Source organism: Odontesthes bonariensis, chromosome 12 (genome assembly GCF_027942865.1).
Source record: "Odontesthes bonariensis isolate fOdoBon6 chromosome 12, fOdoBon6.hap1, whole genome shotgun sequence".
Taxonomy (NCBI): Eukaryota; Metazoa; Chordata; class Actinopteri; order Atheriniformes; family Atherinopsidae; genus Odontesthes; species Odontesthes bonariensis.
In genome coordinates, this window is record NC_134517.1 from 11,148,736 (window position 1) to 11,174,150 (window position 25,415).

Genomic DNA, 25,415 nt, shown 5'->3' on the forward strand with positions numbered 1-25,415 from the left:
TCCGAATTACAAAGCAGTTCTTCATCATTTCACTCATGTTAACTACAGCAGCCCAGCCCTCTCATTACACCACCACCATAAAGCCACTCTGACTCTCAGTCTGGGACTCTCTCTAAACACGCCTCCATTACAAATAATAAACAAGAGACAAACATTTATTGCAATGTACCCATTTATTTCACTCCACTACAAAATTATAGAATCATTTGAACTATGATACAACCTCCACATATACATAATGTACAGTTTGAGGAGAAGCTGAGGCCAAGTTAGAAACGGTGATCAGTTATTTAATATCGGAGCATGCAGGTTCCCACTTTGCTACAAGTTTTCCTTTTAAGATTTTGATGAATTTTTTCATACACCCCCTGTATGTTTACCTCTTATGTCGGATGGAATTAAAGTAATACTGATGAAAATAGATTGAATATGTCAGTGCAGTCTGACTGCTGTTTATGGCTCCCATTGCTTTGCAATGCAGCCTTCTCTTTGTATCAGACAGAAGTGTAAATGTAGTTGTTTTCTCACAAAATGAAAGCCTATAAGATTCAGCCCGCTGGGTAACTGCTCTACATACAGCTGAAAGTTGGATATTTTTCCACAGTTGTCGAAAACAAACAGGGCCAGTTCCATTCATTTACAGATTGCTTTGTCCTTGCTCGGCCACATCGTCTGCAACATCACAATTAACTCATGTTCTTAGCACAGATGCATCATTTACGCACACAGATATTCATTTTGAAGGAGTATAGAACCTTTGCATGTTTGTTAAGCTGCTGGTCTGAGCAGGCAACAGGAGCCCGTACAATGAAGCAGGTTCAACATATCCAGGTACCTGGGGCAACTAAACCTTAGTAATGGAGATCTTGTTAAGTGGTACTACGATGCTGGTCATCCACTCAGTACGTCAACCCAAATTTCCTACTCTGAATATGTGCATTTATGTAAGACAGCTGGAGTTAGAATTTAACGGCCAATCGCAATCCTTTGTCTGGCAGGCTGAAAAGCAGCTGTAGCAGCAAAAGCTGGAAGGAAGGGAAAAAAAAAACTATGACAATGTGTAAATTATGACTCAATATTACTTACTGCCATTCCATTTGTGTTTTTAATGAAATGAGTGGTGTGAAAGTTTTCTGTCTGACTCAGGCAGATGCAGCACCGGCTCTTTCAGATGTTCACTGCACCAAATAACGCACAAACAAAATAGCTTTTCACACCAGCCAGCTGGCCTATTTTAAATCTCTAAGATCATTTTTCTGTCACCCCGGCGTTAAAATGCTAAATAATGAATGTTTTAGTTCAGTGATTTTAATAAGCTTTTAAGAATTCTATGAACATACAGACATGATCCGATGCAATTCAGCGAGTTGGATACGCTGCGGACTGCACAGTCATACAGCGTGGGACAAAATGGCAGCTAAGCTTTTAGAATCCAGAGATGATATTAATGAAGGAAAAGAACTATCTCCAAATCCTTAAAAGTCTGAATGGGCCAAGCATTAGCTGAACCAGTCTCTCTATTTCAGGCTCCATAATCCTTCCCCTCTGCAGAAGGATGCTTCTCAGTGAAAGGAAAAGCAGCGCAGTTTCAACACAAAACTTTTTTCATTTTATGACAGAACTGATTGGTCAGGAGGCGGTGCTTTTACATGTGTTTATCTCTTACATTGGTTTCCAGCATCAGTTGTCATTAGGGATGGGAATCGAAAACCGGTTCTTGTGGAGAACCGGTTCCCAGTGTTTCAATTCCTTGGAATCGTTTGGCGATTTTGCAAACGATTCCCTTATCGATTCCAGTGGGCGCGAATGACATCACCACGCAGCGTTGCGTGGCGAGTCCAGTGCAGCCAGCAGTCAACAGTAAACATGGCGCCCAAGCGGTACAAACGCTCGAAAGTTTGGTTACACTTCCCTAAAAAAGACAACAACAGGGCAACTTGCAAAGTGAATATTTCACCAAAGGGAGGAAATACTACCAACATGCAATAACTATGAATGAATGATTAACGTCGGTGAATCTGAACCCAGCAACGTTAGCAACGTTAGCATGTCCTCGGCTAACACAGCAGGTAACTAACTAACTAACAAACACTGCCTATCATGTTAGCGCCATTTGCCTCATTGTAAAACCTGCTGTTAGTAACGGTTAAGGTTAAATGAATGCCTTCTCATGCATTAAATTTAGATGAAATCATGAGAGACAGAGCCTGACTGGCTCAGAGCCAGAGGCTGGTGGTACTACCCCCAGTTCACGTCTACCTCCAGCTTCTCCTTTCACCAGAGCAGGGAAGAGTTAAATTACCCAGGCCATGATAGACCAATGTGGACCTCACCGTTGTTGGGTTTGTAAGGTCATGACTCGTGTTACTTCTAAACTGAACAAAGTTGATGCTAATCGACCGGTTTGTTGTTCTTTTTCTCAAATGAGAATCGATAAGGGAACCGATAAAGAACCGAATCGTTAAGCAGAATCGAAAATGGAATTAGAATTCCCATCCCTAGTTGTCATAGTGATAGAAGGTAAAAACTGAAAAACCTAAAGTTCCTCACTGAGTCACTATCCTGCTTCATCGCACAGGCTCCAGGAATGCAAACCCTGTGCGTAGAAAACGCAGTCTCATATGAATGAATGGAACTGTTTCTCATACAACTGGAATCAATAAAAAAACAAAAAAAATAAGTTGAATTACATTCCTCAATCCAAGCTGGATTTCATAGTGTTTCATGGTAAAGACTTAATGACTGCATCTCAGACAGGAAGCAACTGCACGTACACCAATGTCCCCAGCAGTGTGGAATGATCTGGCATTACATCATCTTCACTCAGGGTGAGATGGAGCACCATGAGAAAGAACTGTAGGTTATTCCCACATGGAGAAAAGAGTTTAGAGGAAAACTGGGACATTTTCAGTCTCTCACCTCAACCACATTATTGGTCTCGTATTGCTTCATATTTTCATATTAGTTACATGTGTAAAGTACATTTCATATAGCTGCAAAAGAAGCTAGTAAAATATAATTTTTTTAAATTTTATTACTTATAAATAAACTTCACATAAAGTTCCATCTGCCCAAACACTGTATTGGTCCCAAACACAGGAACAGTTTGGCAAATTCTACAGTGCGAACAGAAAATATGAGATCTCAACAACCGCAAGCTCACTGCATTAGATTTATGCTATGTTTAATCTGGAAAGTACAAAAAGTTTGCGTGTCTTTTTGAAAGTAGCTATGACAGAAAGAGAAGGACTCTAACACTCCTTACTTGACAGAGAGCATCCTTTTTTCCTAAAAGATTTTAAAATGTAACTTATCAAAGTGCAGCAGTGCTTCTAGAGTGGAAGAGAGGATGGAGGAACAACCCTAAACTGGCTTCTACACAAATGGATGAGAAAAACAGCGTAAATCTTTTTTTTTTTTTTTTTTCTGAAAAAGGAAGCGTAGCTAAAGGAGAACTGTTTTAAATAGAAGAAGTGAATAAAGTGAAAGACCAGCATGTCGTGTAAATGAATCCAGAGAAAAATTAAACAATTTTAAAAGTACATAACCAGGACCCTCCATATCAATCCTAAATCCCTCAAATTTCCTTTCCCCGTTATTATTTTCTCTTGGTTTGAATCAGCCGACTGTGCCAGGAGTGTCTTTAATAAGGTAGTCTGACACCACAGTCATCTTCCTGGATAAGGACCAGAAAATGTACCTGCAATCAAATTATATGTAGAGACTTCAAATGCTCATAACAAAGACAAAATCCCGAAAATAATGTCCTGTTTTTTGTGATTTAAAAAAAAGTACATTTGAATTTGTAACTAGTGGTTAGTTAATGTGCCGCCAAGCCAGCATTCAGTTTGAGTACGGACTCCAACTCTCAAGTCATGAGCTGAGCACCGGCTCATGTCACAAAGGCACCATTACAGAACAAAGGTGGCGTCAGGTTAGTGTGCAGAGCACACGGGTGAACTTCACCGATTCATTCACCATCTGTCAGGCTCATCAGCTGCTTGAGTTCCAATGCCATCATTCACATTTTCAGTTCCATCATCTAAATATTTCTAAAGAATGGGAGCCACTGCGGGGTCCTTTTATGTACCGGTCTTACAGATGTTTCCCTCTCCAGATGTGCCTCTCCTGTACTGACAACAAAGCCTAACAGTGCAGTGTTTGGTCCCATCCCACAGAAGAAAAAATGGCGTTACCATCTTCTCTAAACGGGAAACTGCTCTTGCTTAAATAGTCAGAGCACATTTTATTTGGTTTTACTCTCCTCTTAGTTCTTGTTGCTCTCTCAGGTTCTGGAGGAGAAGCTGATCCCAGTCACCATCTTCTGGATCTTCTCCTCATTCTTCAGTATGTTGGACCTCACAGCACAGATCTTGTCCTGCTGGTCCTTGATCAGCAGCTCCAGCTCAGCCAGCTCTGCTTTAAGAGGCTCCACGGCTCTGTCGGTCGCACTGCGGCACACACAAACAGCGTTAGTTTCAATGCTTATGTGGATTAGTTCGCTCGTCGATGCTGACCTGTAAATACGGTAGAAAAGTTAGTTGTTCTCACGGTAAATACCTCATATTTTCAACTTAATATAGGATCCCTATTCAACAACTTATTTTTCCAACAGCACTCTTATTTATCTGGGTGAGCCCTGGACAACGCTGATTTAAGGAGTGCTTAAAGGTGTCTTCTGACTGGTTGAATTCCTGGACACTTGGAGTGGGGAGAGGATGTTGCTGACTTGTGATTTAACGCACATTACTCATTGGTTACACCAGTCAAGATTAGGGTTGCAAAATTCCCGGAATTTTTAAAGATGGGAACTTTCCATGGGAATTTAAGGGAATTAACAGGAATTTATGGGAATAAACTGGGAATTTTCAAAATTGAAGGTTGGCTCTTCTAGGGAACTTAAATATAGTTGAGGAAAGTATATTTTAGCATCATCATGACTTGAATCTGAGGCCCTTGCACCTGTAGCCTCCATCATCCTCCAAATCCCACCATCATCAGCCGCCTCCGAGCGCAACTGGTCACGGTTTGGCAACACCCACACAAAGGTTCGCAACAGGCTCACAAATGTGAGAGTGGAAAAGCTGGTTGGCATTCGCGCAAACCTTAAGCTCTTTGAGCCTGACACAGAGCCATCCTCAACCGGGCTGGACAGTGACACTGAAGAGGAAGACTCAGAGTTGGATGTTGAGGAAGGGGACATGTTGTTGGATGTTGATGAGGCCCAGGAAGAGTCTATTGGCATTTTTGAATGAGTGGGGTTAGGGGATGGGTAATATTGAACCCAACACTCCTGTTTTTGTTTATCCATGAAACAAGTATTTAGAACGTGTTCTACTCTACTTACAAATAAATCTGTTGAAAACAGTTTGTATGCATGTTTTCTTATGACTTCTGTTTATATTTATGCTTGGATATAATATATTCCCAGTTAGTTCTCCTAAATTCCCATTAGTTCCCATAATTCCCATTATTCCCACGGAAAGTTTCCAATATGGAATATATCCAAAATTCCCAAGCTTAACTTCCCATAGAAATTTACCGGAAACTTTCCGGAAATTTTCCGCCCCTTTGCAACCCTAGTCAAGATGCTCCAACTTGTATCTTAAATCCAGCCATACGTGTTCCAACCAGAACCGGATCCACAGTATGACCGTGAGCAGCACGATGAACCATCACAACAGAGATTACAGCAGGACGTCTCTGATATGATCATGAGTTTACTGTGCAACATATAGATTATGTTGCCTTTCTGTTCCTCACTATATATTTTGATAATGTTAACAATGGTTTTGAATAACTCCATGTTTCTGAGTGGTTGTGGAAGCAACGCAATAAGTGTCACCACCGCTTCTGGCTCAGACTGCTGCTGTTAGACTTTAACTTTAATCTCCCTGCAAAGCCACTGACGTACTCGGCCTTGATCATAAGCTGTCATCTGTGACGTGCGGCGAGCAAATCCAAAAATTTTAGCAATTGTGTTGCTGCCCAGGAAAAAACAAACTGCACCCACTGATTCGGCTGGTTCTTTAGGGAAGCTGGAAAGCGTCATCTTGATCTCGCAACCCGAAACACATTTTCTTGTAAACAACTCCGAAACCTAGTTCCATGCTAAGAGAAACAATTGTGGATCACTTGTTCCTTCCAGGGCTAAAACATCTGCTTTTAAATGATTACTGTGGGTAGCGTGCATGCTCTAGCTGGGGCGCACTGCCTGGAGAATTTGACCATAAAAGGAAATCCATGTTCCTTCAATTTTTAATAAAAAGTCTTGACCAAGAGTTTGAGAATACTGGATAAATCAAGTTCATTTTGCATAAAAAAATGACTAAAACATGTATCTTTTTTTAAGCTTTAAGATGATAATACATCGTTTTAACACTGCAATAAGTCCGATAACATAGCATAAACAAGCCACGGGCCCTTTAACAACCTGGGCCAGGCCAACACATGACTCTCAACAAAAAAGAAATCCGTACCAACTGTCTGTGACCACACTGCAGGCGAGGGAAATGGGACTATTTGTGGCAGTCAAGTACTTTTCTGTCATTGTGATGAGTGGTAGTGTGAGCCTGATTTGCTGCTTGTGCTATTATTAGCTCCCAGGCTAGGTAGCGTACGCTCTCCCACACAGTTCAAATGTGCTCGAGCAGTTTCAGGATGCAGTTTGTGTCCAATCTATACGTGCACTGTAGGAGTGGACTCCAGTTGTTCTAGCTCTAAAGCCAAGTCCAATGATCAAAAGTTAGAAATTCATCTATATGTTTCTCTGTAGTATAGTAGACCAAAGCACAGCATAGACATTTCCTAAGACCTCAGAAAAGAAAAAAAAAAACACGATACGTGTCCTTCAACTCCAAACTAAATGATCATCTTTTGCAGGTCTAAGTGTAACATAAGAAATGAGCAATTTCTCAGCTATTTACCTCGTGAACAACATGTAAAAAAATCTGAATTGGAACTGAGTGAATCCGTGTTAGAGAGATGCTTGCATGAGAGGGTGAGTCTGTTCATGGAGCTAACTCAGCAGCACCTAACAAACAGCGTGCTGGGTGTGTGGCGAGCCCACCTCTGCTCCTGCAGCAAGGCCTTGGCGTGCTCCTTATTTTCCCGTCGCCAGGCGTGCAGCTCAGCCTGCATGGCATCCATGTCCTCCTGGATGTAGTCCATGATCTTACCCAAAGGCAGGGAACTACGGCACACCATCTGAATGGAGGAACGAAGCCGCTCGATCTCCCGCGTCACCATTTCTCGCTCCTTCTTACGCGCCGCTTCGGAAACCAGGTTCTGAAAGTGGAATTAAAAACATTCACGCTGACCTTCTGCAGAACAAAGTAAACGAAATGTTACATTTTAGTTGCCAGCATCTTAGATTATTTGAGAAACCATTAAGAAAAAAATATTATTCTCATGTACAGTGTAGTGACCATAAAAAACAAATTAAACATAAACCAAACAAAATCAAAAGACCACTGATGCACCATGGGGGATGTGGTTTAAAGCAAGCAAAAGAAGATGAATGTCCAAGATGAATTCTTGCGTTTTCTGATGATTTATTTCAAAACAATAAAACAAACAAAAGAACAAAGAAAACCATGCCTGCTGCTCTCTCCTTTTCCCTGGTAAAAAAACATTGGCCCACCCAGGTGCATGCTGGTACTCCAGGTGCCTACCTACACAAATAGCTTCAGGTGCTCAGTGTGACCCAATTACCAAAATATTCTAAACAAATAACTAACAAGGAATATTTAGCAAAAGATCTAATCTAAATAAAGCACTGAAATGAATCAAATAAAGTTACTCATAATTAGCTAATTAAAACTCGAACCAAAAAACAAAAACTAACTTTACAAATAGCTCCTTACATACAGGTTGATAAAGTTATTTTGGTATGGTACGCAGCTAAATAGGTTTACATGTTTTCATGTTCTAGAAACACCTTTGCTTTCTTACAATGTACAGCAACTCATGCCCATCTCTGTGTGGAAAGGCAACTACAACACAACAGCCTGGGCTACAGACAAACCCGTGTTTTCTGTGGCTGAAAGTAACACCAGAAAACCTGGCACGACCTCTTTAAATCTTCTTTAAATCACGAACAGGTAGGTCAACACGATGATCAAACACACCAACAGAGAAAGACCTTTTTAATGATCTGAATTATCTAACACACAGTGATGTATCCAACCACTATATGAAAACACACAGAAATTACTGATGTGTCTCTAGACCAAAACATAAACACTCTTTAGGAATTCCACCTTTGCCAGCAAAGTCTCCAATGCCCAGAACCAGAGCAAGGCGGCATTTAGTGGTTTAGGATTTCAAGGCTAAAACGCAAAGGAGGAATTCGACCAAGCTAGCTGTGTATACAAAGATCAAACATGCTGCTAAATTGTGTAGGCTAAAGTAGGGGGACTGGTCTGTTGAAGGTTTCCAGTGCATGGTGTGCTGCTGAAGGAGGATTTGCTTCATCCTAATTACACTCAGGGCCTTGATGGTGAAAAGGAGGCGAAGGTATTAGGGAAGGAACTCCCTTGGCAGAAAGCAAACCCGAGGATGTTTGCTCAGCTGGACTTTGCAAGGCCTGTGTGTGTCTGTGCAATGTGAAGGTACTCTGTATTGCAACCCTTGAGCAACACACACACACACACACACCCACCAACAAACACCCACCGGAGGATCAGGCGCAGCACACAGCGAACACACATCACCCCCACCCACAGTCTTAGTCTTTAAGTTTGTTTATTTTAGAAACAGGCTGTGGCAGTGGGGTTATTTTACTGCTGTATTAAATAACAACTGCTACACTCTTGCCTCCTTTCAAGTGCAATTCTCGACCCAAATTGCACTTTTTGGTCCCTCTGATGGGAGCACCTGCCTTCATGAGGCAGCAGAATTGATACTCACAACAGAGTGTAAGCTACATGACAGCTTCCTCTTCAAAACACACAACGTGTCACAGAAGCTGCTCGGGTAACAGCTATGCCTGGCATGGAACGGCTGGCATTCATTTTGGCGTAACAAGCATTTACCTTATCAAACCATCTCCTCAAACAAATCAAACAGCTAACTCATTCAAATCTTGACAGGCAGCTCGACCAGACAAGACCACACTGTGAAGATGACATCAAACATTATCGTTGGCGTCCATTCCCTTTCAGGGAGTAAGTCCACATTTCTGATGGCCTCACTCTGTTGACCGTTTGTGGTGACTCAAGAGTGTGAAGGTTGAAATGCCTCAGCGCAGTGGTCCCCCAGCAAGGTGGGTGGCTTTCCACTGAGCGCTATGAACACTGCAGCTAGACAAATACTCCAATGGCTCGTTGGGCTGGCCTACTTGTGGTTTTGGTCTGCATAGCACAGACAGGACCCATGGCTTCATTCTGTTTGCCGTCCCCTTGCTACCCCCACCCCTCTCCTTCTCTGTTGGAAAATAAAAAAAACTTGGTGTGAAAACATGACCCCTTGTTCGTGTGCACTCTGTCTTGGTAGATATAAATCACAGCTTTATGGAGGTCTCTGTTAGGGTCTACGAGACCCGTGTGCTCCTAGTTTTCCTTTTGTTCACCCTGATGACACAACAATATTTAGACACGGTGACCACAGTGGACTAGGAAGTGATGGAGGGGAAAGATTTTTCCAATCAACTAGACAATGGAAGCTTCACGCAATGAGGACAACACAGCCTTTGGTTAGTAGTGGGAAAATGCAGGGATTTACTAAGAAGTTTGACATCTCACTTTGATAGCCACAGCATTTTGGTTGCAGGTTGACACAGTTTCAGTTTCCCTTTTCAGACACAATAAAACATATATACGATCTGTTCCTCAGCAGGTCTTAAAGATATGAAAATACAGTCTTTCTATCTGTGCTGTCTCGAACTTTAACCTTTAACATGCTAACTGAGGCCTGTAGAGTCTGAGATGTAGCTCTTGGCTTTTTGACCTTGGGGTGACCTTGCTGGGACGTCCACTCCTGGGAAGATTGACAGCTGTCCTGAATGTCCTACACTTGTAAGTAATCTTTCTCTCTGTAGAATGATGGACTCCAAATCATTTAGAAATGTCCTTATAACCCTTCCCAGAAGCAACAATTGCTTCTCTCAGATCAATGCTGATCTCTTTCCTCCTTGGCATTGTGTTAACACACAGCTGAATGCTCCAGAGCAGCAAACTGACAAAACTTCTGCCTTTATAGAGACTCTCACACTTAATGATGATCAATTAATCAAGTGCGTTTGATCTGCAGCCCTTGGCTGCGACTTACTTTCAGTATGTGGACATTTTCCACACACTGCCTCTACATTTTTGTTTAGTCTTTCGTAAATGAATAATAGCTGTGTTGACATTTCAAGTGTTGCTGTTCGTCTGAGGTTGTATTTCCTTAAGGCTCTAAGGCCTGATAAGGTTTTAGTCAATTTCCTTTTTTTTTTGTATTAAGGCAGTTGTTTTGAAGACCATGTTTTCTTTTTTATAATGTCTGCTTCACCATTTTAAGTTACATGACAGCATGCTTGTTGAGTGAAGTTTTATAACATTTAGACCAAATGACACGTCAAAGTTCAGTACAATGTGAAATTCCCCCTCATCACATGCTCAATTAGTTTAATTAGGAAATCCATGCTTAAATGTGATTTATGGACTGCTTTTGGGTATTTTCTGTGGTCGAGAAAAATATTCTTCAAAGCTTCCTTTGACAAGAAAAATGTCTCACAAGCACAGAATGTGTTAATACCATAGCAACCCTGAGGGTATCATTAAGTGGGAAAACAATGATTTAGACCTCAAGTTGATTGTGAGAGATCACTTTTTCTTTGAAAGAGACCTGTTCATTACTATTACCATTATTATCAGCTGTAATTACTGCCAATTTTTAGACCAAGTTTCATCAAAACAAAAGGACAAGCAATAAATGTCAAAGCTTTCAGAAGAGTGGTGACACCCACAATCAAGTTGAGTTTCACTTGTTAAAGACCACCAGTCTTTACGAATTAAAGCTCAGGTCACAACTAAAACAAATAGGAAATAAAAAGTTTTGTGTAGGTAGGTTACAGAACTTTTTTAACTTGGGAGCTTCTAGGAACTAATGTAATGGCTACTGATGTCCATTTGGAGACACTGATACACATCCAGAGGGTTTTTACAGGGTTCTCCTGAAGCTGAGTGCTCTGAAAAGTGAGCCGGGAGCAAATCATAGTCTGACAATTCTGTTTATGGTCCTCCTTGCCATATTTCATAAAAAGGCTATTCAAAAGTCAAGCTAGAATATAAAAATAACTTGGAGTCAGTGAGGTGAGGAGAGACGCACTGAAGTTACAGAATGTTGTTCTAAGGTCACTGTAGGCCCCTGGGGAGATAATAAGATCGCCACCCTGGGGTATGGGGTGGACTGAGATGATTCATCGACTTCCTATGATGACTAGTTATTCCACAGTGAAAGAAAATGGAAACTTTCTTAAGAGTGCAAAAGGTTTTGAGGTCCTAACTTGGAATTAAAACATTTGGCTGCCTTCAGGTAGGTATTCTTAAACCCAACCAAACTCTTCAAACAAGTCAATATGCCCTCAACAAATGTAATATGACTAATGCAACAGCACAGGGTCATTTCCTTGTGTTTCCACAAAAAAATGTTGGATGTTTATGAAGACACAGAGGTCTGCAGAGAGGCGTATTTATTTTCTTGACAATTCTACAGAGAGTATTCTGGCCCTTCTCCTGCGTGACTCTCACTCAACAGCCATCCATTTGTATGCCACAGGGTTTATTTATACATTACAGACCTTCATCAAGGCTAATTTGATGGGGTAAAGAAAAGGGGAAAAAAAAAGAGTACACAAAAATTCTTATGAAAACGCAGCTGTTGCAAGGGGCAGATTCTGTCTAAATAAAAAGAGAAGTATCTTGGAATAATATACAAGGCTGCTGAAGGGTCATGAGGAGGGTCATCCCCATAAATATACAGCAAATACTTTGGTCTCACACACACACACACACTGTGGTGGGACATGGCAAAATACAATCACACAACTGTTAAAATGTTCCTTTTTCTTAACCAGCATAGCAAGAGCTAAATTATCTTGGGAATGATACAGAGCAGAAACTAGAACGTAGACAAAATAAAGACTTAATTTTCCTAAGTATACAAAATCTTTCAAAAGTAGACCTCTATGTAGTTAACGTTAAATTAAAACTGAGTGGTTTGTGACCAATTCAGACACTATTTTGATAAATATAGGCACAAAAGAGGCGAAAGGCAGCAGCACTTTGAAAAAGGTCAAACCAAATAGAATGAGGAAACTCAATATTTACATTTTTGTCTCTGTGAGTTTCACTATGATTACAATAAAAAAAAGAAACTGCTCCATTAAGCTGACCTCTCCACCCTTTCATGTCAGGAAGGAAGTCATTATAGCTCTTTATACAGCTGACGAGGCAAGGCCAATAATGATGGAGGGGTGGACTGAAGAGTCCACAGCTCCAATAAGCAGGCATACCTGCACTAAGCTGACCCTGCAGAGTACACAGGATACTGTGATACCCTGAAATGGAGGTTGGGAGGCCCTGGAAATCGAGGAGGCTACATTAAGAAAATTAGGATAATCTCTACAAGGCTGTACTCATGTTACACAAAGAGCTCTGTTATTTTCAGTGTTTTGTCTATGCACGTCTGTTTGTATGTGTGGTTGGACTGACCATTGAGGTGGTCAGATATATAAAAAACACTACTTTTAAAGTTTTTTTTAATGTTGGGCCTACAAATTCCTGATAAGCTATTTGAGTTTCCTGCTGGTTAAGCTTCAATAACTTTAGGTGTGAGTTATGAGGGATGATGTCTGAGGGTGCAGTTGGGAAGAGATAGATCAGGGGCCTTTCTGCATGAATGACAGGCCAAAACAGTGTATCCATCACAGTCAGGGTGGTCAGCTAGGATGGGATGCAGGGAGACCATGCTTCAGTGAAGTGGACCACCCAAAGCAGGCAGCATACACCACCTCACACCACAGAGTACAGACCAAACTGTAAGGTTCTGACAGTTTCACTTCAAATATTGATGAAGAGAGTGCATTCTGGGTTGATAAACAGGTGGACAGAAGAGAACCCATTAGCAATGGACGTAACCCGTCATGTTCAGACAACTTTTCCATCGTGTGCAACGTAAATATGAAATCAAAGAGGACAGAAGAAAAGGAGAAACCTGATTGGTAGGTGTGACCCTTATCTACATGTTCATTTTTAATGGAGAATATTCAAAGAGGATATTTAGAAGGCTGACAGCCTCAGTGACTGGTTAAAACACGAGCTGTGCGTAGTCTGATTTTGGACCAGGACAGGACAGAAGGGAGAATTAAGCATGATTACAAACTAAAAGTTTGTTCCAAGAAGATGCTTTCTAAAAGTCCAAAGGAAAGTTTGTTCCCAAAAACAACCACAATATAATAAAAAAAAAAAAAAAAACGCTAAGCGTGCAGAAAATGTTGAGCAACGCAAGAAAACAAGCTAATTTAGCTCCAGACATCTAGATGTGTGCATCAGTTGTGTGTGGTCTGTTAGGTGCCATGCTTGCTTGTTTGGTTATTAGCTCTACAGCTTCAGTGAAGGGGAAAATTTTTGTGGTTGGAAGGCGCTGCGATTACACTTGCTCACTCAATTTGTTTACATCTTTCTTTTGATAAAAGCCAGGTCTGTGGTGAAAGTGTTCCCTGAGAGCAAGCTTCCCAGAAATAAAGAGATTTAGCCTGAGTTTTATGTCACGGCACCAACAGTTAGCAGAACTTAGCTAATACCACCCTCTAGCAGAGATGGAAGGAATGACTAAATTCATTGTGATAGTTACCTGTTCTTTAGATTTGGGGGTTGATGGTGCTAAATCATAGTCTTTCTTTGTCTCGAGAATCTTTTTCACAAGGCCACCTGCAGTGAGAGAAACAACAAAAGATCTGTTTCCAACCGCAAAACTCAGCACTTCCACAAAAAAAATGAAAAGAATAAAAAGCTGAAAAATGATCCTACTGTTTAAATTAATGTAACAGAACAGAAAATGTAACCAAGTACCATGTTTCTCTTCAATGTCTAGTTCTTGAGCAGGTTCCTGCAATAGAGAAAAATAGGAGGTAAATATCCTAAGCTTGGGGTTTCTCGGGTTAAAATCAATCTTTAAGTCACCTACTCTCTCTACTTCAGACACATCTGGGGGTGGAGGCACCGCCTCCTCAACCAGAAATTGCTCATCTTCATCTTCCTCATCCTCCGACAGTTTCCTTCCATCCATGATGACAGGTGCTAGGGGTTTGGCACTTGGCAGCCTTAAAGACACGAGCTTGACTTTTTAATCTACATAACTTCTACTTTCATGGAACACGTGACTGATTTGGTCAATAGTCATCAATCTGTACAACCTGTACCATATCATCAACTAGACTAGGAAGAAGAATGAATTCACACAAAGGAGGCGGCAGTAATTGCCTGATATGAGTAACAGTAGTGAAAGTGAGTGATGAAGTCACCTCTCGGCAGGGGTCACATCAGAGTAGCTCTCTTGTCTCTTGACTCTAGGAGGTGCCGGGCGAGCACTGCTTGGACGTGCTATTCGTTTACTGCTGCTGTAAAATACAAAAAAAAGCCATACATCCTAATCTAACAGCTGCTTTCAGACCTAAATTTATTTCCTGACAAAGAAACATGTCACTCCCACAGTTTATTTCAAACAAACCAAGACTGTGATAATGTGCCTCTGAGATTTTCCAAATATTCACTCTGTGACAGCCACACTGAGCGATTCACACTTCGGGAAGATAAAGTTGCTCTGGACAACGTTCAGAATATCAATAACAGATGCTGCCTGACCAGCCAATCGGAACCAATTAGTCAGCTGAGGAACAGGACTTTCCTATGTTTCCAAATCGGAAAAATCTACTGGAGCTGATCCGAGAACCGACGACACTTTGGAATAAGTAAATGACATCAACTTCTCTCTGATATGTTTCAACAGAAACATTCTGAGCTTCATAAATATTCTTTCTAGTATAATATTGCATGTTACTGCAAAGTGATAAAAGTCTTGGTCCCACTGTGTAGAACTTGGTGTATGTGCATGGGACAGATAAAGAAACAGTACGGACCTGGAAGCCATGTCAGATGGCACTGAGGATCCTCCAGTGTCTCCGTTTTCCTGAGGTCTCTGAGCTGCCTGAGCATCCCCTTCTGTGAACGGAGAGCAATGATGAGTCAGTGTACAGCTTCAGATGACTGAAGAAGGACTGCAAACACCATTAGCAAAGTGGAGACTTCATGAAACAAATATCAAGATTACACAAATATGTACCACGCTCCACCTGTCTTTCATAAATGGAACCACCGTGACCAAGCAAGGTGCAGTCATAAACATTTTAAAAGTCTCTACGATCCTTCCTGTGCTTTAAAATGACCAACTTAAAATCTCCTGAAAACTTGCTTGACTCCTGGACTTTGTAGACCTGCAGCGGTTTAACTTGTAGGTTTGGTGGAGCCCGGTGCTGCCCCCCTCGGGGAGGCCTGATTATAGGTGAGTGTTATTAAATAGTACCATATGGCAGTTTGTGAGTAGCCTGTAAAAAATATTTAGATATTAAGGTTAAATTAAATTAAAACATACTTTATTAATCCCAAAGAGAAATGGTACAATTATAATAATTAACAATAATTGTAATTATGTATCAGATATGTGGTAAATGTCACAGTTCCAAACCTGTGAATAACAGGATGCAGGTTTCCTCAAACATATCCCCACATTTTGTTATGGCTGATCGGTGTAAGTACACCAGAAGAATCTATGACACCTTTGCTCTCTTCTAAATTTGAAGTAATAAGGACTCCCTCTAAAGTCTATAAATATCCGTCATCCTTTTGGGCCTAACTCTGAACTTATCAAGAATTCCTATAAACAACCAAGTGTTTTCTTTACTACTTGAATGTGTCCTATTTACCAGCACACCCAGTTCAGTTTGGGTTCAGTCAGGAATGTTAGGAGCCCATAGAGACGCCGTCTATAAAGATGGGCTTCACAAATCATCTTGAATGGCCATTTCTTGCTTCAACAAACAATATATTTACATGTAATAAATCATTCAGTCACTCGGTGAGTTACTGCACTAACTATCCTAAACCTTGTTAAGCTGGAATCTAAAGGAACAATGTGACATTTTGGGAGAACATTTCTCTGGCAGCTTGTCTTGACTCAGATTGGAAGACCGATTCATTTGCTGTAGCTAACATAGCAGTTAGCATCCACTTCATCGGTGTGGAAGTACATAACCGTAGCCTGTCACAAGTCTGCTCAAAAGGCTGCAGATTAACTAAACCGAGTCTCCTGTCATGCTGACCCCATATCCACCAAAAAATATCTCACTGGAATTATAAAAACCTTTTCATATCCTCTCAGCAAGTACCTGCATAAAACAGTGAGAACACTCACCTCCTTCGCTGTCAGACTCATCTGTTAAGAGCAGAAAAGAACACTTTGTTAATCTACCTTCTCCTCCAAGCACACAAGTCATCGCAGAGTAATGTAACACATGAATTAACAGACTGAGTATCTTTACAATATTAATAAGAAATGTGTTAGTAGAATCATTTATCTTAATTTCAGTTCCATGAAGCATTATTAAGTCTGATTCACTACAATGATGTACACCATTAAAAGGAAGCAGCTGATCATTTTAAGTACAAATAGGAAGCCATCAACTAAAAAGTGATCAAAGTGCAGTCAAGAGCATCATCGAAATGGTAAATTAACTGCATTTATAAAGCAATTTTCACTTTTATACAGCAAGCCACATTCACCACTTCACACGCACTCATTACAGCACTTCTCAGTGAGTGTTTGTTACAGACAACACAGTGCTTTTTCTCTCTCTCTCACACACACACACATACACACACACTCAGACACTGATGAACACATGAGAGGCAACGTGGGCTTCAGGGACTTTCCCAAGAACACCTCGAAATGTGGTCGGAGACAGCTGGGGATCAAAACACAGTCCGCTCCTCGCTCTGAACTACAGACGCCTCACCTGTGCCATCAAAATGAATAAAACATGCTGCTGAACATAGAATAAGGTGCTGCGGGGTGCTACCTTGACTTCCGACTTTGGGTCTCCTCCTCTGCCCCTTGGCAGACGAAGGCCGAGGTATTCTGGCTGGAGTGTCATTCTGCAAAAGAATGGAAATATATCAATGACTTTAGTCACTGCTGCCCTGCTCTGTGCATCTCTCAAATCATGATCATCCATCGCTCTCATGTGAGAAAAGTTTCCAAGATCCTTAAGTTGAAGAAGGGAAAGCAGTTGAGGTTTAATACACAGGATTACATCCAACAACACTTTACCACACTCAATTTAGATCTGAGAACTAAATACACGAATTAACACAAATAAATATGCACTAAAAGTTGATAGTCTAGCAACACACAAGCAAAGGCTGCTTCGATTTGGAAAGAAACTGCTGTGATGGGAATAAATACAGACAAGTGCATGATGATCAGGAAGGATGTGGGATGAATTAAAACATATTTTCTAAAAGTTAACTTCACGACTGAAAATAGAGTGTGAGTGAAAATCCCAAGCCTCACAACACACACCCACATTTCAACTTTCAAATAAGTATAATCGTGTTACAGCTGACCAGTTTGAACGCACTGCCTGGCCTGCAGCACCAGTCAAACGTCCGGATACACAGACCTCTTCATTTTAAAAGAGTGTTTCTGCCTGACACTATGATTTCTATAGAGCAGTGAGCACATTGGCTCGGCTTCTTCATCAAAAGATGAACAGCCACACACAGGTAAGTCCTTCCCTGATCATCCTGAAGCTCAGAAGACATTAAAAAAAAAAGCAAGAGTAAAACACAGATGCTTATTGGACAGGAAGGGTTCTACTGCACCATCTCTACTTTTATAGCAGACACTGTTCTTACCTGGTTCTCAACTACCTCTGTGGGCTGTACAGACACAGAGCACAAAATGATCCCAAACACTAAACCATCACATTACAACAGCAACAAGTGCAACCAAGTGTTGCCCAAAGAAGCCCAAAAGCAAAGCCACATCAGAACGACATTCAAACGCTAAACTGCCCTCAGTGTGGAGGCCTATCTTCTACTGATCATTTCCCAAAGCTTTATTACCTCTTCAACTGGTTTTTGTTCCTAGGAAGAATAAGAGTCCCAGCATTAGATATAATTAAAGAGATTACTACAACCTGCATAAATTGTTGAATTTTTCAAGTAGGGAAACAACAAAAGAAGTGAAGTCATTTATTGATTGAATCGTACAGAAAAGTGGAAATCACCTGATTACCACTTACCACTGGCACAGTTTTGGCTGTTTTGCTGCTGAGCTCCTCAGGACTGGGTTTCTGTGGTGCTTCCTCTGACTCTCTGACCTGCGCACAGAAAGACCAACGCCTGTAAATGATGCTGTTCACTGCCAACAGGCCTGATAGGAGGGAATGCAATGCAATGCAATGCAATGTAATGCAATGTAAGCTTGAATGGCATACCTTGTTATTGCCACTCTCTCCACTTTTGCTCCTCTCGTCCCCGTCTTTGTGTCGCTCTCTGTCCTTCTCTCTGTCTTTGTCTTTATCTCCGTCTCTCCGTTTCTCCCTGTCTCTTTCCCGATCTCTGTGGGATTCTCTCCCTCTGGCCTTCTCTCTGTCTTTATCTTTGTCCCTTTCTCTGTCCCGATCCTTCTCTCTGTCTTTATCTTTGTACCTTTCTCTGTCCCGATCCTTCTCTCTGTCTTTATCTTTGTCCCTTTCTCTGTCCCGATCCTTCTCTCGGTCTTTATCTTTGTCCCTTTCTCTGTCCCGATCCCTCTCTCGGTCTTTCTCCTTGTCCCGGTCCCGGACTCGCGCTTTGTCTCGATCCCTGTCTCGACTCTTGTCTTTGGCGTGCTGCTCCTGCTCGCCGCGGTGGTGCTTGTCGGAGCGCTCCCGCTCCCGCTGCTGCTCTTTCTCTCCATCTCTGCGTCGGCTGTCCGGCTCTTTGGGCTGATCTGGATCCTTCTGATCCCGACTACCGCTGCGCTCCGTTATCTTTTTTTTCTCCTTGAATTGTTCATACAGACAAAAACCGGTAACGACCAAAGTTCAACAGACAACATTGTACAACGGATGAAAATGAAAAAGTTTTTAGAGTGCCGGTGACTTACATCTCTATCTTGATGACGTTCACGTCCCTCCCTATTCTCCTTACCCTGGGACTTGGAGGTGCTGGCCTTTGTTTTCAAGTCCACCTTGTCTCCTGCCAACACTCGCTTCACTGCTTCATCACTGGACATCTACAGATCAAATAAAGGGAAATCATTCGAGTTTTTGCAGCAAAAGTCAGTAAGATATTGTGCGAGTATTTCAAAAGCATCAAATGATCAAAAAATAAAATAAAATCACATTTAAAAGCTTCTTTTTGCTGAAGTTTCACTCAGCAAGACAACAACTCTTACAGCTAAGGGTCAAAAAGGTTTCAGTACTGTAACACGAAGTAACACGGACAATAGTGCCATTATTGCACATGCTCTTCAAAGATGGTAAAAAGACTGGAACAATAAATTCTTATTCTTAGTGTGTGACATGAATCTGACCAGCTGCCCCTCCAGGCTCATGTTACCTGTCATAAGCCCTGTCATATTTCTTCAATAGGTGTTATACAAAGTGAACCTTAACCAGATCACTTCATAACAGCAAATTCTCACTGCATAAGCTCTAAAAAAACAAAAACATTTAAAATCACCAAAAATTGCATCCATACACTTTAAAAAACACAGGTCCCTGAGGCATCAGCTCATCTGTTTACAATCCTTTCCAGGATTTAATGCTCTCCCTGCAACAGCTGAAGCATTTTCTCAAGCGCATCGTGTCTAAATGTGAAAAACAGATGCTAAATTTAGTTTTTGTGTAGTGCCATAACTATATTAGGGTCTTCAGTATAGAAGAAACAAAAGTAAACAATAAATATATTTTTTACTTTAAATCAGTTTTTTTAAAGTTAGCTTGTTAGTGTGTGCATGTGTGTAATCTTCCAGTAACACAGACCTTGTTGAGACAGCACTTGGCGATGACCTGCAGCAGCTCATTGGTTTTCTCCGGCTCGTGGCCGGCAACAATCCGTGCGGGCTTTGCAGCCAGGGGCTCACCACTCACCAACATCACCGCATCTATCGCTTTCTGAAGGAAGGCTATTTTAGAGTCCTTGTCCTGGTAAGAAAACAAAAAGGGATTGAATGAGAGAAATGAACAAAAAAAAGAAGAAGTTTTTAAGAATATAAGCAGGGGAATACCAGTGGAAGTTTTTTTCATCCAGCAGAGAGGCAAAGAGAGACAGGGACTCACCACCCTGTCAAAGACTGTTAATAATAATAATAATAATTCAACTATCTAAGAACAGCCGTACTCAATACAATAAAAGATTCAGAGAATCCAGGGAATGCATGTGCACTGCATGTGCATGCAGATGAAGAAGGGAAGATACTGTGGAGTCGGAATCACAGCATGGATTCAGGAACACTTCATAAAGACGATGTGTAGACATCTGTATCAGCAAAAATTAGCTGAAACTCCATCACAGCTATCTTCCTTTGACTGAAACGGATTGAAAACTGTCCTGTAATCTGACCCATCCAAATCTGAAACGCGTATCTTCAAATAACGAAAGGTGCAAAACAGGAGAAGGACCGTTGGGCTCGTCATACACAACATCTCTGATGATATGAGACTATTTTAGTGCACCTGGTATAGGTAAACTGCACATCTGGGAAGGCACCGTTAATACTGAATGACATGTACAGGAACTGGAGGAAACAGTTTTTTTTACAGTGCCTTGAAAAAGAATTCACCCCCCATTGTATTTTTCCTATTGGGTTGCATTACAACTTGTAATTGAAATTAAGTGTTTTGGGACTTTACATAACAAACCTACACTAGTAAGTTCAAACAGGTGAAATTCAAGTAAAATGATAGTGTAAAAATTCTAACAACTAAACGACTAAAAAAGTAGTGCGTACATATGTGTGTTCAGCTCCTTTCACCACAAAGGCTGCAGCACAATAAAATCTGAAAAAAGGTCAGGGACAAAGCTCTTTAGCACAACTGAGGGATGGCTTTTAAATATATCACAACATCCCTCAGAGGATGAATTAAAAACAAACAAACACCGTAATAAACCTCAGTGGAGCATCCTGATGAGAGGTCCAAACCTCTGAAACTAACCCCCACGACGTAGAGGAGGAGTGACCCCATTCAAAGCCAGTGCTATATAACAATGCTCCTGATCTATGAGGATAAAACAACCCTTTGGAGTCTTCGTTATAATTCCTAAAAAATGTTGTTGTTTTTTTTTTTCTTTGATCCTCAGGCATGTTTTTACTGCTTTTAATATCTCCTGCCAATAAAGGAAAGACCAACAAAACTCATGAACCAAGGAAGAGGGCATTATCAGAAATAGAGTAACAAATAGGCTAAAGTTAACACTGAAGGAGCTACAAAGCTCCACAGCAGAGATTAGAGTGTCTGTCCAGAGGAACACTTTAAGCTGTTCATTAAAAAACTGGCTTCATGATGGAATGTCCAGGAAAAAGCCACAACTTAAAGAGTTGCATTAAGAAAACCTGTTTGTAGCTCGCTATCAGGGAGACTCCTGAAACATGTGGAAAAAGACCAGAGAGATGAACACTGAACTTATTTGGTCATAAAGTAAATAGTTTCCAGTTGTGCAAACGCAACACCATGAGGTCACAGGGGAGTGTGAAATCACCTCTGAACTCCCAAATCGATTTTAGTGGGTGTCTTTGGTAAATTGTGATAAAAATGTATGATGGCCCTTAGTGTTTGCTCTAAAAATATATCAATTAAACAATATACATTCCAAAGTGCAGAAAAAACCATTAAATAGTCTTTTCATCCATCTATCTTTTTCCTGCCTCTTATCCTGGACTGGTTCCCAGGGGCAACAGTTTGAGCAGAGGTCCCCAGACCTCCCTCTCCCCAGCCACCTGCCAAAGCTCTTCCAAAGGGGACTCGGAGGTGTTTCCAAGCCAACTGAGAGAAGTAATCCTTCCAGCAGGTCCTGCATCTACCCTGAGGACTCCTCCTAGTGCGACATGCCCAAAACACCGCCCTGCTGGGAGATGTCAGTGGAGCATCCTGACTGGAGGTCCAAACCCCCTAAACTAACTCCCACGACGCAGAGGAGGAGTGACTCTATTCAAAGCCAACACATTTTAAAAAGTTTAAATACAATTCTATTTATTCTGTCCAGTAACTGAATAAATGTGAGGCTCTTAAACAAGTTGGCAGCACATCTTAAGACATCCTTCTATTATCAGGTCATGAATAATATGTATGAAAAATATGTTAAAGAAATGTTAATATTGTCACTTGATTTTGGAATTATTAAGTCATCTTGTAGTAAAAAAGAACTACAACAGTGCACAAAAAGGATTGAATTATAAATACAACAATGACAAATTAACATTAAATTGCATCACTGTGCTCTCTGTGGTAATTGGTCAAAACATTTATTGAAGGGAAAGTTGAGAAGACTCGGTGTAGCAGCGTCCCATCCAGTTTTAATCTGGGATCAACTTGCAAAGGGCAGACGTGAGTTCTGACACCTCCACGAATGCTCTCAGTCAGTATTCTCACTCAGAGCGTGTCATCCAGGCAACGTGTTCGGTTACCCAACACACACGCACGCACGCACGCACAGACTGTCCAGTGTAACACATGGGTAATCTCAAACATATAAGGTTGCTTCTTAACACAAAAAAAGCACATAAATGAGTCCAATGAACATGGGGGAACACTATTAAGAAAGGAAAAAATTGTATCAATTCTGTGTAGCACAAGGCTGGAAGTAACAGAAGATTATAGATAACTTACCTTTACGCTATCCGATTTCATTTCATTTTCTTCATATAGACCTTTCATAAAACCAGTGGTCCTGATTACCTAAAAGTGGTGAGAAAAAAAAGTAATTGTCTCATACTTCTACAACTTAGAAATGCTTAAATAAACCCCACCTGTATCACAGCTTCATGTATAACAAAGACTCTACATCAAAAGCCAAAGTCTGCATTGTATTTATAAAATATGAAGTAGTTACTGCAGGTTAACAATGCCATACAAATGTTTTACTAAGTGTCAGCTTAGACTTGAAGCTGTACTACGTCTGCTAATAAGCTGAACATTTGCCTTAAACACCTCAATTCCTGGAGTCTGATTCTGACACACTGAAAATCAGAGTCACATGCTTTCCTCTGTCAAATATACATGAACTTGCCGTGAAATATAAGACAACGTAACAGGTAGTGTGAGAATGAGCTCTTACCTCTGTTTAAAAAAAAAAAAAAAAGGAAAAAGATTTAAACTACTTGGCAACTTGTGCCAAAAGAGTCTGTTGCGTATATTTACAAAGAGCTGTAATTGAGGAGAACAGAAAATGATGCTGATGAGATTTAATGATGGACATCAGATGTAACTTTGATCTGACATTTACAAAAATGATCTTAATGGATCCACTGATTCCTATGTCATTTGATCTTTCCCGCAACACTTTAGCTCTACTAGTTCTACCAGTGTTTAGTTTTATTTTTTATTTTTTGGAGCAGAAAAAAGATTATTAAAAAGGCTGACTCGTTGCTCTGGAGCTCCTGGAAATGATTATGCATCAGAGAATGCTGCACAAGTTGCTTAACATAGTGGGCAACATTGCATACCCTCAGCATATCAAATTAATCAAACAACAGTGTTCAGTCAGAGGCTTCTTCAGTTCCACTGCAACAAAGAATGCTACAGGAAGTCATTCTTGCCCACAAAACATGTTTTTTTACAATGATTAATGATGGGTTACTGATTCTTTATGCTGCAAAATTAATCAATACAGTATTTAACAATAATAAGAATAATTTTCCTCTATTGGATTAATAATGCATTATTCAATTGATTTAAATTCAGATTTGTGGTTTAATGTGTATGCTATAAACTACTAGCTGACCCTGGTCTATACTGTAGCTTCTTGTTCAAGAGTAATAGCTGCCGTGGAGTCGATCTAAGTTGACAAAAAATAAATAAAAAAAAACAGGCATTTTAATGTGTAAGTTGATATGCAGACTTCGGGTTTTAGGTTGTTGTACAAGTGCAGCTAAACTTGGTTTGTACGCAGCTTTGACCAATCACAACACAAGGACAGTAACGCTGTTTAACAACACTTCATTCTGATAATTCTTGATTATCAAACAGGCCGGCATTAAAAGCGGCTCAGCATCAGTGCTGTCAACGTGACGGGGAATAAAGGCAATGACAAAGTAAGCCACACGAAGTGTCAAAATCTTCTCACTCCAATAAGCCAGTAGAGGACTAAGTTGGTTTGTTGATCCCTGTGTGGGCTCAGGTCGTGCCTAGCAACTGGACGATGCTTTTGGTATGGCTAGCCAAGTAGCTAGCCACTGACTTCATTGGCAAGCACACATTTGCGCGTCTTCCTAATAAACGCCAGCAACTCTTTGATTGGAGACGACACTGCTGTAACTGCTTAACGAACAGCCGACAGCTAAAACTGCAAAAGCAGCGATGTTGCATAATAATTTGCTTCATTAGCTTCTCAGTATTCCATGCTACTGTTGATATATTAGCTTTCATACTGTATCATGCGTTTTTAATATAATACAGCTCCAGATAGAACACGGAAAAAAAGAGTATTTTAGTTCAACATAAACAAGCATAGCTTCCTGATATTCTGTAACACAAACGAGGCATTTCGGGCTTACCTCACTGAAGATATCATGAAGGTATCGAAACGGCGGCTTGCTTAGCAGTTTCTCCGTCAGCGGCGGTTTCTTTATCACTTTGCCCAACATGTCCTGGGTCTTTTTCACCACTGCCGCATTCATGGCAGCAGCAGAAAGCAAAGCTAACGACTTTAGCAGCTGAAAGGGAAGCAAAAACTGATCCGGAGAGAAATACTTAGCGGCTCTATTGCTTGGTTGCTATGTCAATACTCAGCAATCCCACAGTGCATCACCCGATGAAGAATGCGCCTGCGCGGAGGGCTTACGGTTGCTAAGCATTTTTGTATCCATAGCAACAGCGACCAACGACCAACAAAGCTGAAAAGAGCAGATAGATAGATGGAGAGACTGTACAACAATGAGCATCATTTCATTTCATTGTTACTTTTGAAATAAATACATTTAGTAAATTGTACTTATATGTGTAAAGTCCACATTAGAAGGGTGACATTATCAGAAGCTTCCAACAACCTTACCTTCGGATTGATTAGTTTTAGCATGATGAAGTAAAAACATCTCAGAGGTCCTTGTCTGGTTGATTTGAATGCAACTGCCGAGTAAAATGAGGGAAATCTAGAGATGTGCCAAGCTTA

The 25,415-nt window shown here is 40.9% G+C and overlaps 1 protein-coding gene across 4 annotated transcripts; it reads right to left on the minus strand.

Moving 5' to 3' along the window:
* Positions 1-154: 154 nt before the first annotated feature.
* traf3ip1 (TNF receptor-associated factor 3 interacting protein 1) lies at positions 155-25,046 on the minus strand. 4 transcript variants are annotated; one of them, XM_075479083.1, is made up of 16 exons: positions 24,802-25,046; positions 22,916-22,984; positions 20,072-20,233; positions 19,192-19,320; positions 18,539-19,087; positions 18,344-18,421; positions 17,955-17,978; positions 17,117-17,192; positions 16,453-16,473; positions 15,122-15,203; positions 14,507-14,599; positions 14,170-14,305; positions 14,055-14,091; positions 13,837-13,913; positions 7,070-7,287; positions 155-4,451 (listed from the first exon to the last, which is right to left on the minus strand). In XM_075479083.1, the coding sequence occupies exons 1-16, from the start codon at positions 24,922-24,924 to the stop codon at positions 4,286-4,288; spliced, it is 2,040 nt and encodes a 679-aa protein (XP_075335198.1). In that variant the 5' UTR covers positions 24,925-25,046; the 3' UTR covers positions 155-4,285. The 4 variants fall into 4 exon arrangements, with proteins under 4 accessions (XP_075335198.1, XP_075335196.1, XP_075335197.1 ...); XM_075479081.1 differs by having other exon boundaries at positions 14,507-14,602; XM_075479082.1 differs by lacking the exon at positions 17,955-17,978 and adding an exon at positions 18,165-18,185 and having other exon boundaries at positions 14,507-14,602.
* Positions 25,047-25,415: the final 369 nt, after the last annotated feature.